The sequence below is a fragment of the Vigna radiata genome, chromosome 4, assembly GCF_000741045.1.
Source record: "Vigna radiata var. radiata cultivar VC1973A chromosome 4, Vradiata_ver6, whole genome shotgun sequence".
Taxonomy (NCBI): Eukaryota; Viridiplantae; Streptophyta; class Magnoliopsida; order Fabales; family Fabaceae; genus Vigna; species Vigna radiata.
The window spans coordinates 4,734,894-4,753,581 of NC_028354.1; the positions used below are offsets into that span (position 1 = coordinate 4,734,894).

An 18,688-nucleotide genomic window follows, 5' to 3' on the forward strand; every position below is an offset into this window, starting at 1 on the left:
AAAGGAACAAAAATAAATGAAACATCGGGTAGCAGTGTTTCCCTCTTTTCGTAATTGCAAGTTTGATTGTTGAAATAAATGATTAATATTAGATCAAGATTAAAAATATAATTTTACGACTAATTTGCCTCGAGGATTTACTAAAAAATTGAACACTTAATGGTTTTTAATAATTCTATTTGTTTTGATTATGCCATCGTGATCTAATCATCCTCCAACTAATACAGACACTTAAGCTAAAAAACGTTACTAGTAATTTAACAGAAAGGAATTGATTTATTTTACAGAGTTAAACTGCTTCAATTTTAAGAGACCAGCTGAACTTGCAATAACAATAAAATAAAATGAATAAACAAATAACTAAACTTATGAGTAAAAAATGCTAATATTTTCATTGAACATCAAATAATCAATTATTTTAAAGTATCAGACAATGAAATAAGTTATTATGAATTTAAAAATAAACTGTAAGCAAAATTTTTATAAGAACGTAATTTTTTCCTTATAACAGAAGGTAAATTTGTGAGTCTGATTAATCTCCCTTAGCACTCGATGACTCACTAAAGAATAAAGTAGTCTAAACAAATGTTGTGACTTCTTGCCCGGGAATCAATCAGACAACCTTGGCTAAAAGATGAGAATGTTGAACTATTTTGTAATTCTGATTTTCCTACATTAGATACTTTGACAGCCAAGGTAGATCTTTGCAGTCTCTCAGCGCAAAGGCCACATCATCACTGCCAAAAGGTGAAATTAAATTAGTCAAATCAAAGAAAGCAGCTTATATGTAGCTCTTCAATAAATAGATAAGAAATTTATGTCTAAAACAATCATTTGAAAAGGTTGATTCCTATATTAATAGACTATGGTTAAACATAGAACTATGATTCACATCACATGCAAAAGAAGGCAAAATAGTTTTCAGGTCAAAACTGCAAGATAATCCTGCCATTTGCTTGAGCAGAATCAGCTGAAGAAATTATGAGCTTTGAAAACTAACCTAGGAAAATTAAGCTGTAGTTTTTGCAACTTGTGCTTGGAGCCTGCTTCACATAAAATAATCCTGCATTCACCTAGCTTACAGCTGCAGAAAAAGAAAGGAATAAAAATATGTTAGCATGAATCACATACACTTAGTCTGCCTGCAGAACAATATTGTCTTCGAGGGCACAAGAAAATACAACAAAAGTCTTACCCCACTTGCAGCAGAGTATCGTATCCAGGAAAAGTTTCTCCGTTGCTGATACATAGGCATGAAACCCTCATTGCCAACTGCATTGCAAAGTAAAACAACCCTAAGTAAGGAGGCAATACAAATGAACCTTTTATTTCAATTTTCATGGATATAGATTTGGGGAAGGGGATAACATGGTAGAGCATATCATTGGTGAAAGAATAGAGCAAAAACTTAGAAACAGATTCATACAACTTTGTATGCTCTTTGATAAAAATTGGAGATATTGTAATCTTTTACAAACCTTTATCATATGAATTACCAAAGTGAAACTTTAATTTTGATTAGAGATTCTATGTTCGGTCACAAAGGTTATCGGCTAATCAATACCAATCAAATGAACTTCTAATAAATCATATTCGTATGAGAAAGCGAATATCATAATATAAAACCTCCAAGGCCCCTACATTTCATAACTTGTCAAATATGCATGCGTTAAAAATACTAGAAGTAATTTTGTTCAGATGAATACATGTTGACTGAGATTTAAAGGTGAACAATACGAGTATGGTCAGAATGCAAAGGAGAACAAAATCAGGAGCTTACCTTTTCAAAAGTGGTTTCCCCCATTCCTGTATTATAAAGCTCGTGTACCATAGCTGTCAGGAAAATTTTGCTCAACCTGGAACTGCTTTTCATCATCTTCAAAAAGAAATAATGAGGTAAATGAAAGACCGGTATAAAATGTGAGCATTTTTCGGCCAGATGAACTAATGTATAAAAGGTGATTTAGATTGTATTAATTATTTAAGCTCGTGCATTTTGGGAGAAAATATGATTATATATAAACAACAGTGCTAACATTGATTTCCTATTATGTCCTATAATGATTGGTCCCATGTATATGACAAATTAAAACAACATTCAAATTGTTCTACTGATAACTCTAACCGCCGATCATATAAATCAGAACAAGTTATTCGTTCTCGTTATAATCTTCAATTGAAGAAATAGATCAATTTTGCTATTTGTAATGGTGTGTATCCAAGTTACACTAGCAACAATGTATCAAATGTCACAGATAGCATGTACGTCCCAAGACTTTCGTTCACTATCCATGCCCTATGGCATCATCTAACATTCACTAAAATAAAGGTACTTCAAGAAGCACCAAGAAATAATGCAGTACATAGCAAAATTCAACTCACTTGAATATGAGGTGCTTGAAACATTTCTTGAATGGCTGCTTCAACATCTACCATTCCAACAAGTAGCTTTCCTAGAGAGCATATGCAAATGAATTAGTGGGCAGCAGCACTTCGACTAAACTCAAAGTAAGGAGTTCGTGCATGCGGTTGATGATCTTAGTTTAGATTAAAAAGTAAATCAGACACTTCATTATAGAAGACAAGATGGAACAATGTCAGATTTGTAAATCAATATCAAGGATGCAGACCTAGCAACACTGCCAATATATTGAATTTGTGGTTTCCATAATTTCATGGTAATATCAAGCACCGATGTACATGCAAATTCTGAGCAGAGAGCAAATGTTCAAAACTCTAATTGTTATGTTTATAATATAATTAGAAAAAATTGACTTCAAATGAGATATTCATTGAGATTGTAGACAATGCCCAAAAATAACACAGAAGAAAACATATCATTAAACACACGATACAAACTTCAATTAACAAAATTCAAAACACAGGAAACATTTCTACCGTGATGACAGTAATGATAGGAAAAAATTATATAAGGTATGCTAAAATACCTGTAGTAACAAGATCAGGATTAGAAATTAAGTTCTTCATTCTATAATCTGCAATTTCAGCGGCACGTCTGCATATCTCCAAAGCACGACGTGCATCTCCTGAGATAGCTGCAACCTGAATAATCAAACAGCATCTTGGATGTTAACCAACAAACTATATCCCAAAAACAAGTGGCCACTGTTTATGAAAGATCAGAGAAAATCAATCTTCAAAATGTCAGAGACTAACCTTTCTTGAAGCAAATTCTACAGCTTGCTTTTCAAATACATCAATTCCATTTAGGCGACTTGAGATGATTTCTTGAAGCTGGTGAAAATTATATGGGCCAAAGCAAAGCCTCTGAATTCCCATTCTGCTTGATATACGAGGAAGTAATTTCTCTGGAAGATCCATAGTATTTGCTATCCCTGAATTGATTACATTAGTATTGAAGAGTAAATTTGTGTAATCCACAAAAGGCATGGAGTTGTTATAATCATTTGGATTCTTGTTTGCCCACTTTTTAAATTATTTCTGCAAACTAGAAAATAAAAATACTGAAAAAACAATTCAAAAGAGCATTGTCTTACCTATGACTATTAGTTTGGAATGTGGCTTAGTAGGCCAGTCAAGAATATTATACAGAACCTGTGAAAAAAGAAATGTCCAGCACAATGTCATTACATATTTTAAAGAATGTACCTAGTGACAAGTTTCCTGCAGTAGGATTTGTAGATTACCGATTGGTTTCTGGTTACTAGAAGATCGAGTTCATCAATAAGCAAAATACATGGTCGATCAGCCTCGTCTCTGATTTTCTTTCCTTCTACAAATCTCTCATTCAGCAAGTGGAGAGCCTTTTTCCAGCTGACCCTATGTCCATTCAGTGCCTCGTATATGACCTGAAAGAATATCAAAACTATAAGAAAATAACCGAGGAATTTGTATGTTATACTATCTAGACAAAAATTATGATATACTTCATGAACCTTACCCGATAAATATTTTCTGGTGATGCCAACTTCAAACCGTTAATCTCCACAAATGTGTATGGCTTGATGTTTCCAGCATCAACTTCTGCCTTCAAGCTCCTCATCACCGATAGTACACTCATTGTCTGTAGTTACACATGGATAAAAGGAATAAGCAAGAATTGTTTGGCGATAGCCAGGTTCCTACCTAATTGTATAGTACACTCAAGAACCAATATAGAAGATCAACCGAGGATACCTTGCCAGTTCCGGGAACTCCATGAATGTAGAGGCAACCTCCCAGACATTGATTGTCAGAAATAGCACCTTTGATGAATGTAGTTATCTCCTCCATTTCTCTGAACAAAATCACTTTTTATTAATAACCTGACAGATAGATATAAGATATTGAAATTCATATTCAAACCTAAACATACTTGTTTCTACAAGGTAAAGATTTAGGTAGTGATGCCAACAACAGTGTAGCCTTTGCTCTCTCAAGATCGGTCTGTTTGTGAGACCTTACATGCTGTGGAATTCTTTTGGTGCCTATCTTCTGAAGTCCAAAGAACCGTCCCTTGTGAAGATTCTGTGTCATTCACACATTTATTTTCTTTAGGAAATCACAAATACTAAAAATGAAAAATATTGCAAAATGCACAATAATATCCATACTGCAGCTAGGTGGTGGCCTTTTGATGGCTGAGATAGTCCATCTTTAGTGTTTTCTTCTTCATATCCAATATCTTCATCTGTATCAGAATCTGATTCCTTGTCAAGGCCCCAGTCTTCATCACTGTCAGTCTCTTCACCATTCTATCATACAAGAATAAACTCATTAATACTGGAACTGTTAAATGGTGAACTCTTTTCTTTAGGGAGAATGATCTTGATACTACTCTGACATGATTACCTCTCTTTCATTGTCAATATCAGCAAGACGTTTGAAACTATGCCAATTGATGTCATACTCATATTCACATAAGAAAACATCATCTCCCTCATTGCTGGCGTTAGCATATTCTTTAGGGGTCATAACAAAGCAATGTCTAAGGACAGATTCCATCTGCATAAATATGAGAGAACATGATAAAGTAAAGAAGGATAAGTTCCTACTACCTTTAACATTATGCCTGACCAAAGCCTACAGAAATTTTTAAAATATTCATGAAAGAATACAAGAACGTGCTAGATTCAATTTATTAAATATTGAGCTCGATTGACAGGAAGTTCAACTAAAAAACCTTCATGTGAATTAACAATTTACTATCAGCATGCAACAGCTAAAACCTAGTACCTCAATGTCAGCAAACTCGTTAGTTCGGTATAGCTCCCTTCTCAGGTTATGAGGCTGCCTCCCTACAGAAGTCTCTTCCGGGATTGTATACCAACGCACCCGACACCAATAGTTGCCGTCTACCTCTTTCCACATGCTACCCAAATGCCCAATTGACACAAACCTGATTAGTATTCAACAAAAGAAAATACAATGCAAGTGTATCTAATTCTACAGCAAAAAGACATTGCATACCTTTCTATATGAGCAGCCCACAAATCACTGGAAAGAAGTTTCTCCCTATAAGTTCTAACCACTTTCTTACCCACCGGAGGCTTTGGAAGGTGAACCTCCTTACCAATCCTCCGAGCCTCACAGAACCCACATATCCAATCCCCTTCAGGAACATCCTTCAATGGAGGCCTCAGACATTTCAAATGAAACCCATTCAAACAATCGTCACACTCAATCAGGACCTCATTGTTTGTCATGAAACACATCCTACACACCTCAACCTCGGGATCTTCATCATCCGAAGCAGCATCTTCTCTCCTCTTGACATAAACGTCATCCCCCACTTCAAACTCCCCCCCATCAAAAATCACTTTTTTGTAATACTGGCGCCTCGCAGGCAATTTTGAACTCCTTTTTTCATTCTCAAATTTCCCCCTTTTAGCTCTGGTAACCACATCCTTCTTCTCACCCTCCCTCTTCCTCTTTGAGGTCTTCTCCGAAGAAGCCGGCGTCACCGGAGCGAGAGAAGCTTCAATTGAGCTCTTCCTATACTTTTCCTTCGATGCACCGTTCATCTTAGCTGATTTTTTAGTGGCGACTTTGACTTCGCCAGAATCATGCCCGACATTATCGCTGATTCGTTGATTTCTACGTTTGGGAGTTGTGAGGGAGATTTCACAAGGTGAACTGGGAGATTTGGTAGCATCGAAGAGGAGGGACCTGGCGCGTGGGGATCTGCGCAGATGTAGGGTTTGTGGAGTGCTTGGGGTTACAGCCGGCGATGATTTGGCATCAGATTGAGATCGCAATTTGCATTTGGAAGGAGTTGCAGCCATTGAAGAGTAAAAGATTGAGAAAGAAAGTAGCTAGCTAGGGCTGAAAGGAGTGAGCAACAATGGTGGTGCTTGCAACTATCAAAATTGGCGCCAAATACTTTTCTGCTATTATTTATAGAATAATTATGGTTTTACTTCCTACACCCCATGATTAATACCTGTACCGTACTACCATTAAAAACACTAAAAATACGTAAGTAGGATCGTATTCCAATTTTTGTAAGAAAAGTAGTGAAATATTAAGATCTTATACGAAAAGCTAATTCATTTTTTTAGGTAAATTTTTTATTAAAAATAGATTTGCAAAACCTATTTACTTAAATAAAATTGTATACACATAAAAAATCTTAGTTTTTCTTTTTAAGTTTTACTACACCAAATTTAATTTAAATTATTCATATTAATTCATAATTCAATATATTTTAATTTAAAGTCTCAAAATCATAAAAAAATAGATCTCTATAAAAAAAATAAAAAAAATTATAAATTAAGTCACTGATATTATCTTTATACTTTATATAAGTATCAATAATTAAAAAAAAATATGATGTTAATTTAATATAATCATAAAGAATTATAATTAATTATAAATTCAAATTTACATTATGTAAATATTATGTATACTGATTTACAGAGAAACTCATGTAACATTAATGATATAAACTTGAAGATATAAAATAAAATAAAATAAAAAGCATAGTTTAAAGGCGAAAAACATAATTTTTTAATAAATTCTTAAATAAATTATATTTTAAAAATGGAACTTTGAAAATGATGATAGTACTTTATTTTTAATTTTTTATTTGCTAAAATCTTATTTTAATATTGTGAGTTAAACTTACTTAAACTTTGACCTTAATCCACCAGTCCATATAACACTATAATTTTTCAATTCATATATTCAGTGGGTCAATAAAGGTATCTTAATTTAGGAGGGGATTTAGAATTAATTTCTAAATCATAACTCAAATTGACAATTTTAATTATATATATATATATATATATATATATATATATATATATATATATATATAAAAATAAATAATAAGGTTGCATGTTGTAATTTTTTTATATATATTTTTTTTACCATTTGTACCTTTGTTGTAAAATGTTTATTTTTATTTCAAAGTCAGACTGATTATAAAGTAAAATCCTTTCAATTTTCGTTAACTAAAAGACTATATATATAAAAAAAATTAGTTCGTACAATATAATTTTAATTTTAATTTTTGTAAATAAAAATAAATATTTGGTTGAGTGAAATAGGTTAAGAAAGTCATAAACGAAACTCGGTCAAGTTAGTCTCGATTGAAATTTGACCGAATTGATTTTGATTTAATATCTGACAAATTAGATTGGAATGTTCACGATTAAAACTCGCTCGATTTGATCTTGACACAAAAATAGTCGAATTTGGTTGAGTTGATCCTAGTCAAATTTGACTGAGACAACCATGATTGAAACTTAGTTGAGTTGGTCTCGATTGAAATTGATCGAATTTGACCAACTCGACACTGGTTGAAAATTAAAGAAATTTGTCTAGTATGACCACGAATGGTCAAGACGGTTTTGATCAAATTCAACTGAGTAACCATAGTTAAAAATCAATTAATTCGATCGAGTCAGTCCTGATTAATGTTTGATTTAATCAACAATAATTAAACTAAATTGTAACTTTATAAACTCTTAAATAAATAAAAAGTATAAAATAAATTAGTTTAAAATTAATACGAAATTAACTAAATTATAATTTTAAAAGTTTAATTTTCTAAAACTAAATTATAAAACAGTTCAAATTTCATTATAAACATTTTTTTTAGTTCAACAATTAATTGATAGCAGTTAATTTTAGTTCGATATAAAAAACTATTATTTAAATGAAATAAATGATTTTGTTTTGTTGTTGATATAAGTATACGCGAAATTGCGATTGAAAAGAATGAATGAAGAAAAGTATGTCATTTTTTTTTAATATAATGATTATGATTTTTTTTATTTTAAAGATTAGTTCATTTTAAAATTTTCTTACGCACATCAAGTATATATGAAATAATTAGTGGTATTTACTTAGTACAATTTACACGAAGACGTCTCTAGTATAATATGCTACTTGTGTTGGTTCTTAATTAACAATGTAGGCAGCTCAACTTTTAAGCAAGAATAATGAGCTATTAGCTAATATATTTAAATTAGATGTAATATATTAATACTTTGAGTTATTACTCGATAAAAAATATATATTTTTATTTATATTATCATCTTTATTATTTTTCATAAATGGATTGTGTCACTATAACGATATTGGTAAAATATTTTTTTATTAGAATTCTTCAATTTCGTTTACTTAATAAAATGCTGCTTATTTATTATTTTCTGCTAAAACTAATCTTCCATTATCGAAACTAAACAATGGCATTATCAAGAAGATATATGAAAGTGAGTGTTTCTCCTTACATTTCTCCACATTTGTTACTGTACTTCCACATTTTTTTTAATTCCAAAATTATTTCTTTTTAATAGATTTCAAAATTTATTAAAAAAAAATTCTTCAATCGATTTTAAAATTTATTAAAGAATTTTTTAAGTCTTTTTAGAATTTGTTGAAGTTTTTGAAAAAAAATTTAACTGATTTCAAAATCTGTTAAATGATTTTTTTAATGAATTTTAAAGTCTATTAAAAAAAATTTCCTTAACAAAATTTAAAATTCATTAAAAAATTAATCTTTTTCTTTTTCTTTTTTGTTCCGCTTTATTTAAAAAATTAATCTTATTTTACTAAATTTCTTTATTTATTTTTATTTGTTCGACTCTTTCCACATTTTAATAAAGTTTATTTAAATTTTCAACGTATTTTTTCTTCCATCACGATCTCAATTAGACATTTTTTTTTTCTTTTAATGGTTTCATTAATAGAATGTATTGCATTTCAGGATGTGTAAGCCTCAACTTTAATACACGTTTGATCATTTATGGTTTTTCAATATTTCTATTTGTTGTATTTTAATTATTTTTTGAACACACTTTGATTATTTGTACCTATTTTAAATGTTTTATTTTTCCATTTAAAAATGACTTAATGTTAAATTTGAGTTAATGTTAATTTTGAGTGTTTGATAATGCAAAATCCTTGATTTATTAAGTAATTTAAAAAATTAATTTTATGATTTTTCTTTGATTATTAGTTTAATTTCATTTGAATATTTATTGTCTCTCTCTCTCTCTCTTAGTTTAATTTATTTAATATTTACAAATTAATCAAATCTCAATTAAACAATGTACAAACAAAAATAAAATTTATTTCGATAAACAAAATTGTTTAATGAAAATATTAAAAATTGCTTAAAACACCGAGTTGAATAAAATAATTTTCAAATAAAAAGTTTGAGCTAAAGATCGTTAAATCGTATAAAGAAGAAAAACTAAAAATTATTAAAAAAATAAAATCAAACAAACAAACTAAGCATATTTCATATTTGTGTGCTAAGTCATGGAATCCAAAGAGATGAAAATGAAGTATGATATTTGAGTATTAAATGAAGGTCCACACATTGAATATAGAAGTGTCAAAGCAAACCCATCTAACAATAACTTGCCAACTTGACAAAGTTGGATGAGTTTTAACTACAATAAAATAAAATAAAAAATAGTTAAAAAATAATTTTTTGTAATCAACACTTGTAATTTAATTTTCTATTATTAATTATGAATTAAGTTAGTATGTAAAGACAATAACATTTTAATTTATTTAATTAAAAATATTAGTTATAAATTAAAGACTCATAAAATATTTATATATTTTTTAATATATATTAAATAAAAAATAATAATATTTTTTTAAATTTGATTGAGAGTCAAAACTTAAGTTCACATAATTATGATAAGTCTATCTCTTCATCTTACTCGTAAAGGGTTAATAATGAACCAAGTTAAAACGATCCGAAATGATATAACTAAATATTTTCTTATAATTGAATTAATAAGAGAGTTACATTAACTTAAAATATTATAAACATCGAATTTAAATTTTTGATAATTATTCCCTTTTATAAATATATTATTATATAGTTTTATTATAACATTATTCCTTTTATAAAAAATATTATTATATAACTCTATTATAACCATTATGATAAAAGAATATAACAACAACAATAACAGTTTTAGAAATTTATCATAACTTATGTAAGAGTACATAAAATAGTATATTAGATAACATGTTTTAAATAACCAGTTTCGATTATTTTAAAAATAAAGAATTAATATTAAAAGTTTAATGTATAATAGAATTTTTATTAACGAAATTTATTATTTAAAAATATATCATTTTTTTAAAACTTTTTTTTAAAGATTTGTATTACTTTTCTAAACCTTTCAATATCTTGTTTATATATTTAAAGGTAAGATATTTGAGTGACACTTGAGACGATATTTTTATGTCTATCTAATCAATTTATGTAAAAGAGTAAGTTGGTTTATACTTTTTTTCTTAGTATGTTTGTTTGTGAAATATTATGGTTTGCATGTGACATCTAAGTCCTCTATAAGACTCTATTGATCAATGGTCTTAATACTATATCCTTATCGTGTTTCTATGGTTTATAGGAGTAGATAGAGCTCATTGAGCTTGTGAAACTATGTTTAAGATCCTTAGGACTATTTGATTCTCTAATAGATAAGGAAAACTAAATACTATTGTTTTCAAGTTTTGATACTATGAGAATTATGTAACGTGTTTGGTTGTCTGAGATTGATATAATTGCTTACATAGTTTGGTTGAATTCTTGCTGAAACCTGTTATTGTAGTTTTTTAGAATTGGTGTTGAATTGAGGGATTGAGGATGCATATTGACATTCACCCTGACATTGAGACTTGTTTATGAACAAATAACTGAGTCAAAAATACCAATTTAATTATTTGAATAGGTACTTAGTTCCCCAAATCACAAATTTAAATGTTTAAGTTTTTTATATAGTGTTAAACTGTGTTGGTGTGGCGTTAAGCACAACTTGGCTGGTCAATTTTGAAAGCAGTTGTGCTCCAGACCGTTTAGCACTAACTTTCATTGTTGAGCGGCCATTTCTGTGAATGGTTTAGCGCTTAGCGGTGACAAGGTACCGTTGAGTGTCACTTTCCACTTTAATTCTTGAACCTTTTTCATCATATTTTGTTGAGCAACAGATTGGTGTCGCTGAGCGAGACAACTTGCGAGAGCTTTGGCGCTTAACAGCAAAACTAGTGCTGAACACTCCCTTTACAAGAGGTTTTGTGCTGAGTGTCAATCTGAGCGCCAATGTAGTTTTCTATGATTTTCTTATCCTTTGTTGTTTAAAGTGATTTATTATGAACTCTATGTATGTTTATTGTGGATTTGTGATGCCTCATGGATTATAACATGGTTGTGAGTATGAATGAGGTATGTTGAGAAAGGAATTTAAAGGAGAAGTTTCTTGTAATGGTTCCAATGGTGCATGTATTGATGTTTTGATTCCGTATTAGGGGTTATCTTAACGCTCTGGTATGTAGTGAGAGGATTAGGAGGTCCTAGTCTAGGGGTTTTATCTTAATCTAAGGTGCTAATTAACATACTAACTTTGTGTGTGGTACAGTATACTCATTGACAATAACTCTGCAGAGTAGTCAAAGTCACCACAAGTTCATAACCCATCAGAGTTTGACATCAATACATCTATCAAGATGATAAATTCTAGAATGTATGATTGTATGCCTTAGGATTTTTTGATATAACTTTGTATATGAGTTAACATCTATAGTTTTTGTTGTATGAATGTCCTTTTGGTAAATTAGCTTACTTTTTTATCGTTGTTTTTGTGTGTTTGTTTGTAGTTATCACCTCAATGATGTGAGTAGATGAAATCTTTATTGATAAGGTACATGATGATGATGATAGTGTTGAGACATAGAAATGTTTATTCTTTTGTTTTTGGTTTGTTTTAAAAGATTTATTACGCTTTTAGTTTCAATATAATATCACTTTTAATAATATAAAATCTATATATATATATATATATATATATATATATATTTACTTATTTATTTAGTGTTATAATTATACTAAAGATAACTATAATAACCTTTATATATTTCTTTGAATAATCTGTTTTTTATATTGAATGTATGATAATTCTTATAATAGTTAAACACGGTTAAAAATGAGATATTTATATATTTTATATAAAACAGAAAATAATTTAGATATTGATATATCATAGGAGTCAAATTGTTATAATTTAAGATTATGAAATGATTTTGATGGATAATTAATATGTACATATGTTTTATATAGTTTTGAAATACAACAATGTTAATAGAAAAAAATAAGTAATTAAACTCCTCTTGTGAGAGTGGAGCCAATGAACAATTAACTACTGTAGTTACTCATGATATGAGGGGCTACTGGAACAGTGGCTCTACCTAATTCCTTTTATTGAAATTTACTTCATTACAAGTTATTTGTTTGTGATCTAAATATAGACAACTGAGATAATAAACATGGTGGACCTAATACATGTTCTCTGCACTTCCTCACAGTTAATACTATGTACTCTTGTATTGAATTATAACTATATTGCTGGTATCATTACACTGTTCCATCAAAATTTCAAAAATAAAGAGTTTTCTATTGCAGTTTGCTTCCTGTCATGTCCCTTTCTGGTGTTTAATGATTTTTACCAATCAATTTTTTATTTTTTTTTTACTTCTTGTTTTATTGTCTTTTCAGTGCAAAACAACAAAAAGTAGAACCAAATAGAATACACTTATTGAAGCATAACAAACTTAGAAATCACACTGGGTAGGAATGATGATCCTTATTAGGGGCTAACTGGAAATAACAGATGAATTACAAGCTTAAAATGAGGAGCGTTTTGACTTCTTTAAGCCAAGCAGAACTAGAAGTATTCCAAGATAATCCAAATTGTAAGACACCTCAAGTAGTTGGAGCTTGTTAAGAGTCCATGGAGGAAATCTGTACCAAAAATCAGTGAAGTAACTTCTTCTGGCCACAACCTTAGGGTGACTGAACGCGTCAAAGGAGAACTTCCCATGGTACTTGCCAAACCCACTTTCCCCAATTCCTCCAAATGGTAGGGTATCCGCTATGTACTGCACAAAAATACATTTTGCAATCATCAAATGTGCAATACTTCAACCTCACATCATTTATCTTATCGAAAAAGACAAGCTTCATTCGTTCTACTTTCTAACAAGCATGTTTACATACTAAAGAAGTAAACATTAACCTAAGGTCTATGCATATATATTTTAAGTGAGACTAGACGTTAAGAGTGATTCAACAATGATTTGATTGTGGATGAAATGATAAATCTTGATAAGATAAACTTTGGATAACTCTGATATCATGTCTAATGTTAATGTATATACATTTTCACTTAAACTAGACATTAATAGGTGATTCAATTGTAAATGACATAATAAGTTTAACAAACGACAAGTCGTACTGTGATTCACTTTGAATGATTCTAATACTATGAACTTTAAATCTAACTTTAACTTATAAAACCAATTTATAAAATAAGTTCTGCATCAGTTTATATATTATAAATTTGTCTTATCCTTAATTGATCTAGATCTCTATCACTGAATTCAAAAACAATTTTTATAATAAACTTTTATATCGTCAAAGAATTTAGCCTTACCATAATCTAACTGAGCTTTGCTAATACATTATATTTTAACCTTTTAGCCATAAAATTGGTAGGTGTTATTTATTGCTGAAAACAGTGTCTAGAACCATGGAGGGCCTTGAGCACGCGTGTAAGTAGATGTTTCACACCCTTGCATCTATCATGGTTGATTTAGATGTTTTTTAAAAATGCTCAGTTTTGTCAAAGATAAAGAAAGAGACAAGAAGCAGATTAATACCTGTAGAATTGCATCGTTGAAAACAAGACTTCCGGATGATGTTTCAGATACCATTCTTCTCTGCAGAGTTTGGTTTTTCGTGAAGGCATAAATTGCTAATGGTTTAGGCCTTGAGCTTATGAACTCGACACTGTCTTCAATCTTCTCCAGCTGCAAAAAGTCCAGAAAATAAAACAGAAATTTACATGCCAGATTCCAGGAGCAGTAAAAGGAGCAGTAAAAAAGTATGCAATCTTACAGTGATAATTGGAAGCACCGGGCCAAAGATTTCCTCAGCCATGACTGCTGAATCAAGCGGGGGATCCAACAATATTGTGGGTTCAATAAATCTGCACAAGATTGGTTAGGTGAAAACGATGTGACAGAAAGGTGGTCTGTTTCATTGTCGGAAATGGGAAGTGAAGGTTCACAGTATTACATGCTACATATCCATACATAAACTTAGAAGCAGCAAACAAGTAAGAGAGGAGAGTACTACTTACAAGTCATTTTCGTTCATTGAACCTCCAAAAACCACCGACTCTTTCACCCTTGGATCAGTGAGAAGATTCTTGAGTCTCATGAAATGTTTCTCATTAACTATCCTTGCAACAGTGTTCGACTCTTGAGGATTTTCTCCAAACATTTTCTTAATACAATCTTTCATCAATGTCACCTAAAGAAATAGAGAAAGCAGACATGCTTCAAAATCAGAACAACAAAGGTAAAAATATTCTTTCAAGCTTCTTACCAATGTAGAACTGAAACTCTTCTCTACAAGAACATAATCGACTGCTATGCATGCTTGTCCTCCACAAGCCCCGAATTTTGCCACCGAAACTCGTTTCACAGCCACCTCGTATTTCAACAAAAAAACTAATACAGTAAGAAACTTCTTTGTCTTTTGTCTGTCATATGATTTGACATAATCAAATGAGTATTCACCTCTCTGTCCCATGAAGAAGTAAGAGAATCAACCAGTGCCGGACATTTTCCACCCAACTCCAAAGTCACCGGAGTAAGATGCACAGCTGCAGCAGACATAACAATTCTTCCCACCCTCGCACTTCCTAGTATTGGATCACATCATAGGTTAAAAAAATTCTCATAAAAGGTTGAGTTATGGTATTACCAAGAGTTAAAAACAGAAAGAAAGTGATCGAGGAATGTTAATTAACCTGTGAAGAAAATCTTGTCCCATCTTTGCTGTAAGAGTAGCTCTCCCACTTCTGGTCCACCTTCGATGACTTTAATGGCATTGTTGTCCAAGTAAGTTGGAAGGACAGTGGCTAAAAGAGAAGAGCAAGTAGGGGACATCTCTGAAGGCTTCAGAACTGCAGTGTTTCCAGCAGCTACTGCTCCTATCAGTGGCTCCAAGGACAGTCCTGTTTTATAAAACCACAACATACATAACCTAGTTCATCACAAAACCAACCAACTTTCATTCTGAATCAACTCACCAAAAGGGAAGTTCCATGATGAGATTATGAGAACAAGACCAAGTGGTTCAGGAACTATCTCAGCACTCGAAAGCAGTGCTATTTTTGGCAATTTAGCCTGTTGTGACAAACATCAAAATTTAGTAATCCAATGAAAGTTCTAACGCATAAGCTCTGGGAACCTCACCTCTTCCCCCGCCATCCATTTTTTCAAATGCTTTATGGCGCAGTTTAAGGTCTTCACCAACGTTCCTACCTGCGATTAATCATCATTGAATAACTAAGAAACGAAATTAAAAGTAGCAAAAGTCCGACGTAGAACTTAGTAACAGAACAAGGAAGATTCATGATTCATGATTCATGATTCGTGATTCGTGATTCTGATTCTGATTCACATGAAACACAACCTCATCTCTGAAGGCCTCAACGCAATGCTTCCCCAAATCACGCTTGAGGGCATTCAAAATTTCTTGCTCTCTTTCAACTAGAAAACTGTGCAACCCTTTAAGCTGTGATTCTCTCCATGATGCTTCCTTTGTTTTTCCACTCCCGAAGTACTTCCTCACGTTCTTAAGATCTCTTCCCAAAGATTCCACAGAGTACTCCATGAGGAATTTGATGTATCCTTACTTCTTCTGCAACTTGTATATATAATCTCCACCACCTACTGTCTTTTTCCTTGGTACAATTATCACCATTTCCAGAATGATTGAAATACAAGATTGGAAAAAACGACAAAGAGTTTTCTTTTTTGTAATTTTGTTTGCAGTTGTCTCCAAGTTTCGTGGATTTGTAATTAAAAAAATATATAATTTTTCATACATAAATTTTTTATAATTATTTTACACTATTTTTTTTATATTTTTTTACCTTTTTTTTATAAAAAGGTACAAAAATTCATTTGTATTATAAGTCAAATAAATAGAAAAATATGTCAGTCTATCATTATTCTTTATAATTACATAATTAAGATATAAAATACTAAAATTACTTTACTATTATTTCTACCACAGTTTCAAATCTAATTGAAATTTCAAAAACTAATAATAATGCATATATTTATAGATTTTTTTTTTATTAAATAACAATAAACTCTTTAATGTAGAATCAACTTTGTTTATCAATGTTGGCATGTTGAGAGTAAGATTAATGACATTAAAAATATGTAGTTATTTTGAAATCAATAAATAAATTATTTTAATGCGTGCTTGGTTAGAAGTGGTTAAAATGTCTATTTGTCTTCTTTTGATCGGTCCATACTTGCCAAAAATGGGACTAGTTTGTCAAGGTTGAATATCCAAAACATATTTAATTATATTATTATTTTTTAATTGATTAATTAATGTTTTTAGTTGAATAAATTAATTTAATTATTATATTAATATATTAAATTATTCTATTATAATTAGTAATTAAATTTTAATTTATAAGTATTAATAATTTAAATTACAATATTATTAAATATTTATGTCTTTAAATTAACATTATATAGAAAAACAAATCAATTTATTTCTATTTATTTTTAGTTCACCAGTTTGGTGGAGTAGACAAGAAAAAAAAAAGAAACTAATACATTGAATTTCAATCCTACCGACAAATCATCATAATCCACTTTATCACAATATATTTAGTAGAAAAATATTAAAAAAATAAAAAGACAAATTAAATTAAAATTGGTATATGAATTTACTTTAATAATTTGAACATATTTTTATTAGCTATCGTAACTATAATATAAGTTTTTTTTTTTCATTTTTTTATCCATTAGTCTACTTAGAAACTAGTTTATCTCACTTTAACATTCATATAGTGTTTGACTAGTCAGTCGTAACCACAACCACTCAACTCTTTAGTTTAATGAATTAACTTATTTTTTTCTTTATAATATTTATTAATAAAAATCAATTATAATATATAATGACCAATATTATCGTATATCAAATTAATTTTAATAATTTAAACAATTATAACTTAATGAAAACAGGGTCAAAACATAATGCCATTTATATTTTCACTAATATAAACTAGTAAAAATAAATGATAAAAGTTAATAAACTTGTTATTATTATTATATTATAAAATTAAATTTAAATAATTTTTATAACTTTATTATAAAAAAAATATTTATTTTGTAGACAGTTTTGTAATTAAAAATATTTTTGAATTTACAAAACTTTAAACTAAAAAAATTATCAAATTTAAAGAAATGTCACTTGAAAATAAAATTGATAAAATAATTATTTTAATTTTAAAAAAAATTATTTAAAAAATAAAATTAGAAAAGAAGTATAGGTTTCAAAAAAGAAATTTTATTTATATATCGGAATAGATAAATAAAGAATATTTGATTTGAAAATAACATCTTGCTTTTATTTTTTTATGAACTTTTTGTGAAAATAGAAATTAACAATAATTTTCTTTACGCATAAACCTTTTAAAAAAATAATAAAAAAGTCTCAAATAAAATTATTTATTTTGTACTTATATTAATAATGTGTTTGTGAGTGAGAAATGTATGGACTGAGAAATTAAAGAAGACATATGTAGTTGATTGAATCGTTCGATTTTGGCAGTGGTATAAAAATAAAATTTTCAAATTTTACGTGTCATTCTGCATGCACTATATCATTCTAACATTATGAGTTCTTCTTTTCTTCTCTTTCTCTCTAGAATTTATTCATCTCACTTCATCTATTCAATAATCAGGCAACATATAAGCAATCAGAGTGTTAAAATCTTTTGTTTTCACCAATCAAAATCAAGTTTAGAGTCGGTAAGTTCATCCTCTTCTTAGAAATTCTGTTTTCTAACACATGCAAGCCAAGTTTCTGGTTGCATGTGTCCATCGACTTATTCTTCTCACTTCTAATCGAATTCTTGGTCTTATGGGGTGATCATTCCTTCTCAATCGGTGACCTATAAGTGTTCTAAGATTTTGGTGTGTGGTGAGCAAATTCTGTTGTTGATTGAGTTTGTAGTTCGGTCAAGAGGTAAGGGAAAATAGTAATTTAGTTAATTGGTTGATGATGTATATGAAAATGTTCTTTGATGATTCCGCATGTGTGCACAATTGAATGATTTGGTGTTCGATGTTGTTGATATAAATTATTAAGTGTTGTGTT

At 29.8% G+C, this 18,688-nt stretch overlaps 2 protein-coding genes across 2 annotated transcripts; both read right to left on the reverse strand.

Annotated features, from left to right (window-relative positions):
- Positions 1–477: 477 nt before the first annotated feature.
- LOC106758181 (origin of replication complex subunit 1A) lies at positions 478–6,341 on the reverse strand. Its single transcript, XM_014641124.2, has 16 exons — positions 5,431–6,341; positions 5,197–5,332; positions 4,813–4,965; positions 4,575–4,715; positions 4,337–4,488; positions 4,159–4,258; positions 3,923–4,045; positions 3,669–3,830; positions 3,519–3,576; positions 3,178–3,356; positions 2,949–3,063; positions 2,383–2,453; positions 1,781–1,876; positions 1,196–1,272; positions 1,001–1,084; positions 478–737 (listed from the first exon to the last, which is right to left on the reverse strand). Exons 1-16 carry the CDS (start codon positions 6,243–6,245, stop codon positions 671–673), a joined length of 2,529 nt encoding a protein of 842 aa, XP_014496610.1. The 5' UTR covers positions 6,246–6,341; the 3' UTR covers positions 478–670.
- Positions 6,342–13,002: 6,661 nt separating this feature from the next.
- Positions 13,003–16,277, reverse strand: LOC106758153 (aldehyde dehydrogenase family 3 member F1). The gene is made up of 10 exons (XM_014641091.2): positions 15,974–16,277; positions 15,754–15,822; positions 15,588–15,684; positions 15,306–15,512; positions 15,073–15,197; positions 14,879–14,983; positions 14,631–14,803; positions 14,387–14,477; positions 14,149–14,298; positions 13,003–13,368 (listed from the first exon to the last, which is right to left on the reverse strand). The coding sequence occupies exons 1-10, from the start codon at positions 16,172–16,174 to the stop codon at positions 13,114–13,116; spliced, it is 1,473 nt and encodes a 490-aa protein (XP_014496577.1). The 5' UTR covers positions 16,175–16,277; the 3' UTR covers positions 13,003–13,113.
- Between the last annotated feature and the right edge of the window lie 2,411 nt (positions 16,278–18,688).

Coding starts and splice junctions, on each gene's coding strand:
- LOC106758181 (XM_014641124.2), bottom strand. CDS start 6,245: ATGGCTGCAACTCCTTCCAAATGCAAATTGCGATCTCAATCTGATGCC. Junction 5,333..5,430: donor TGGGCTGCTCATATAGAAAG/GTATGCAATGTC, acceptor GCATTTGGGTAG/CATGTGGAAAGAGGTAGACG. Junction 3,577..3,668: donor TAGTAACCAGAAACCAATCG/GTAATCTACAAA, acceptor CTTTTTTCACAG/GTTCTGTATAATATTCTTGA.
- LOC106758153 (XM_014641091.2), bottom strand. CDS start 16,174: ATGGAGTACTCTGTGGAATCTTTGGGAAGAGATCTTAAGAACGTGAGG. Junction 15,513..15,587: donor ATCATGGAACTTCCCTTTTG/GTGAGTTGATTC, acceptor TTTATAAAACAG/GACTGTCCTTGGAGCCACTG. Junction 14,478..14,630: donor TCAATGAACGAAAATGACTT/GTAAGTAGTACT, acceptor AATCTTGTGCAG/ATTTATTGAACCCACAATAT.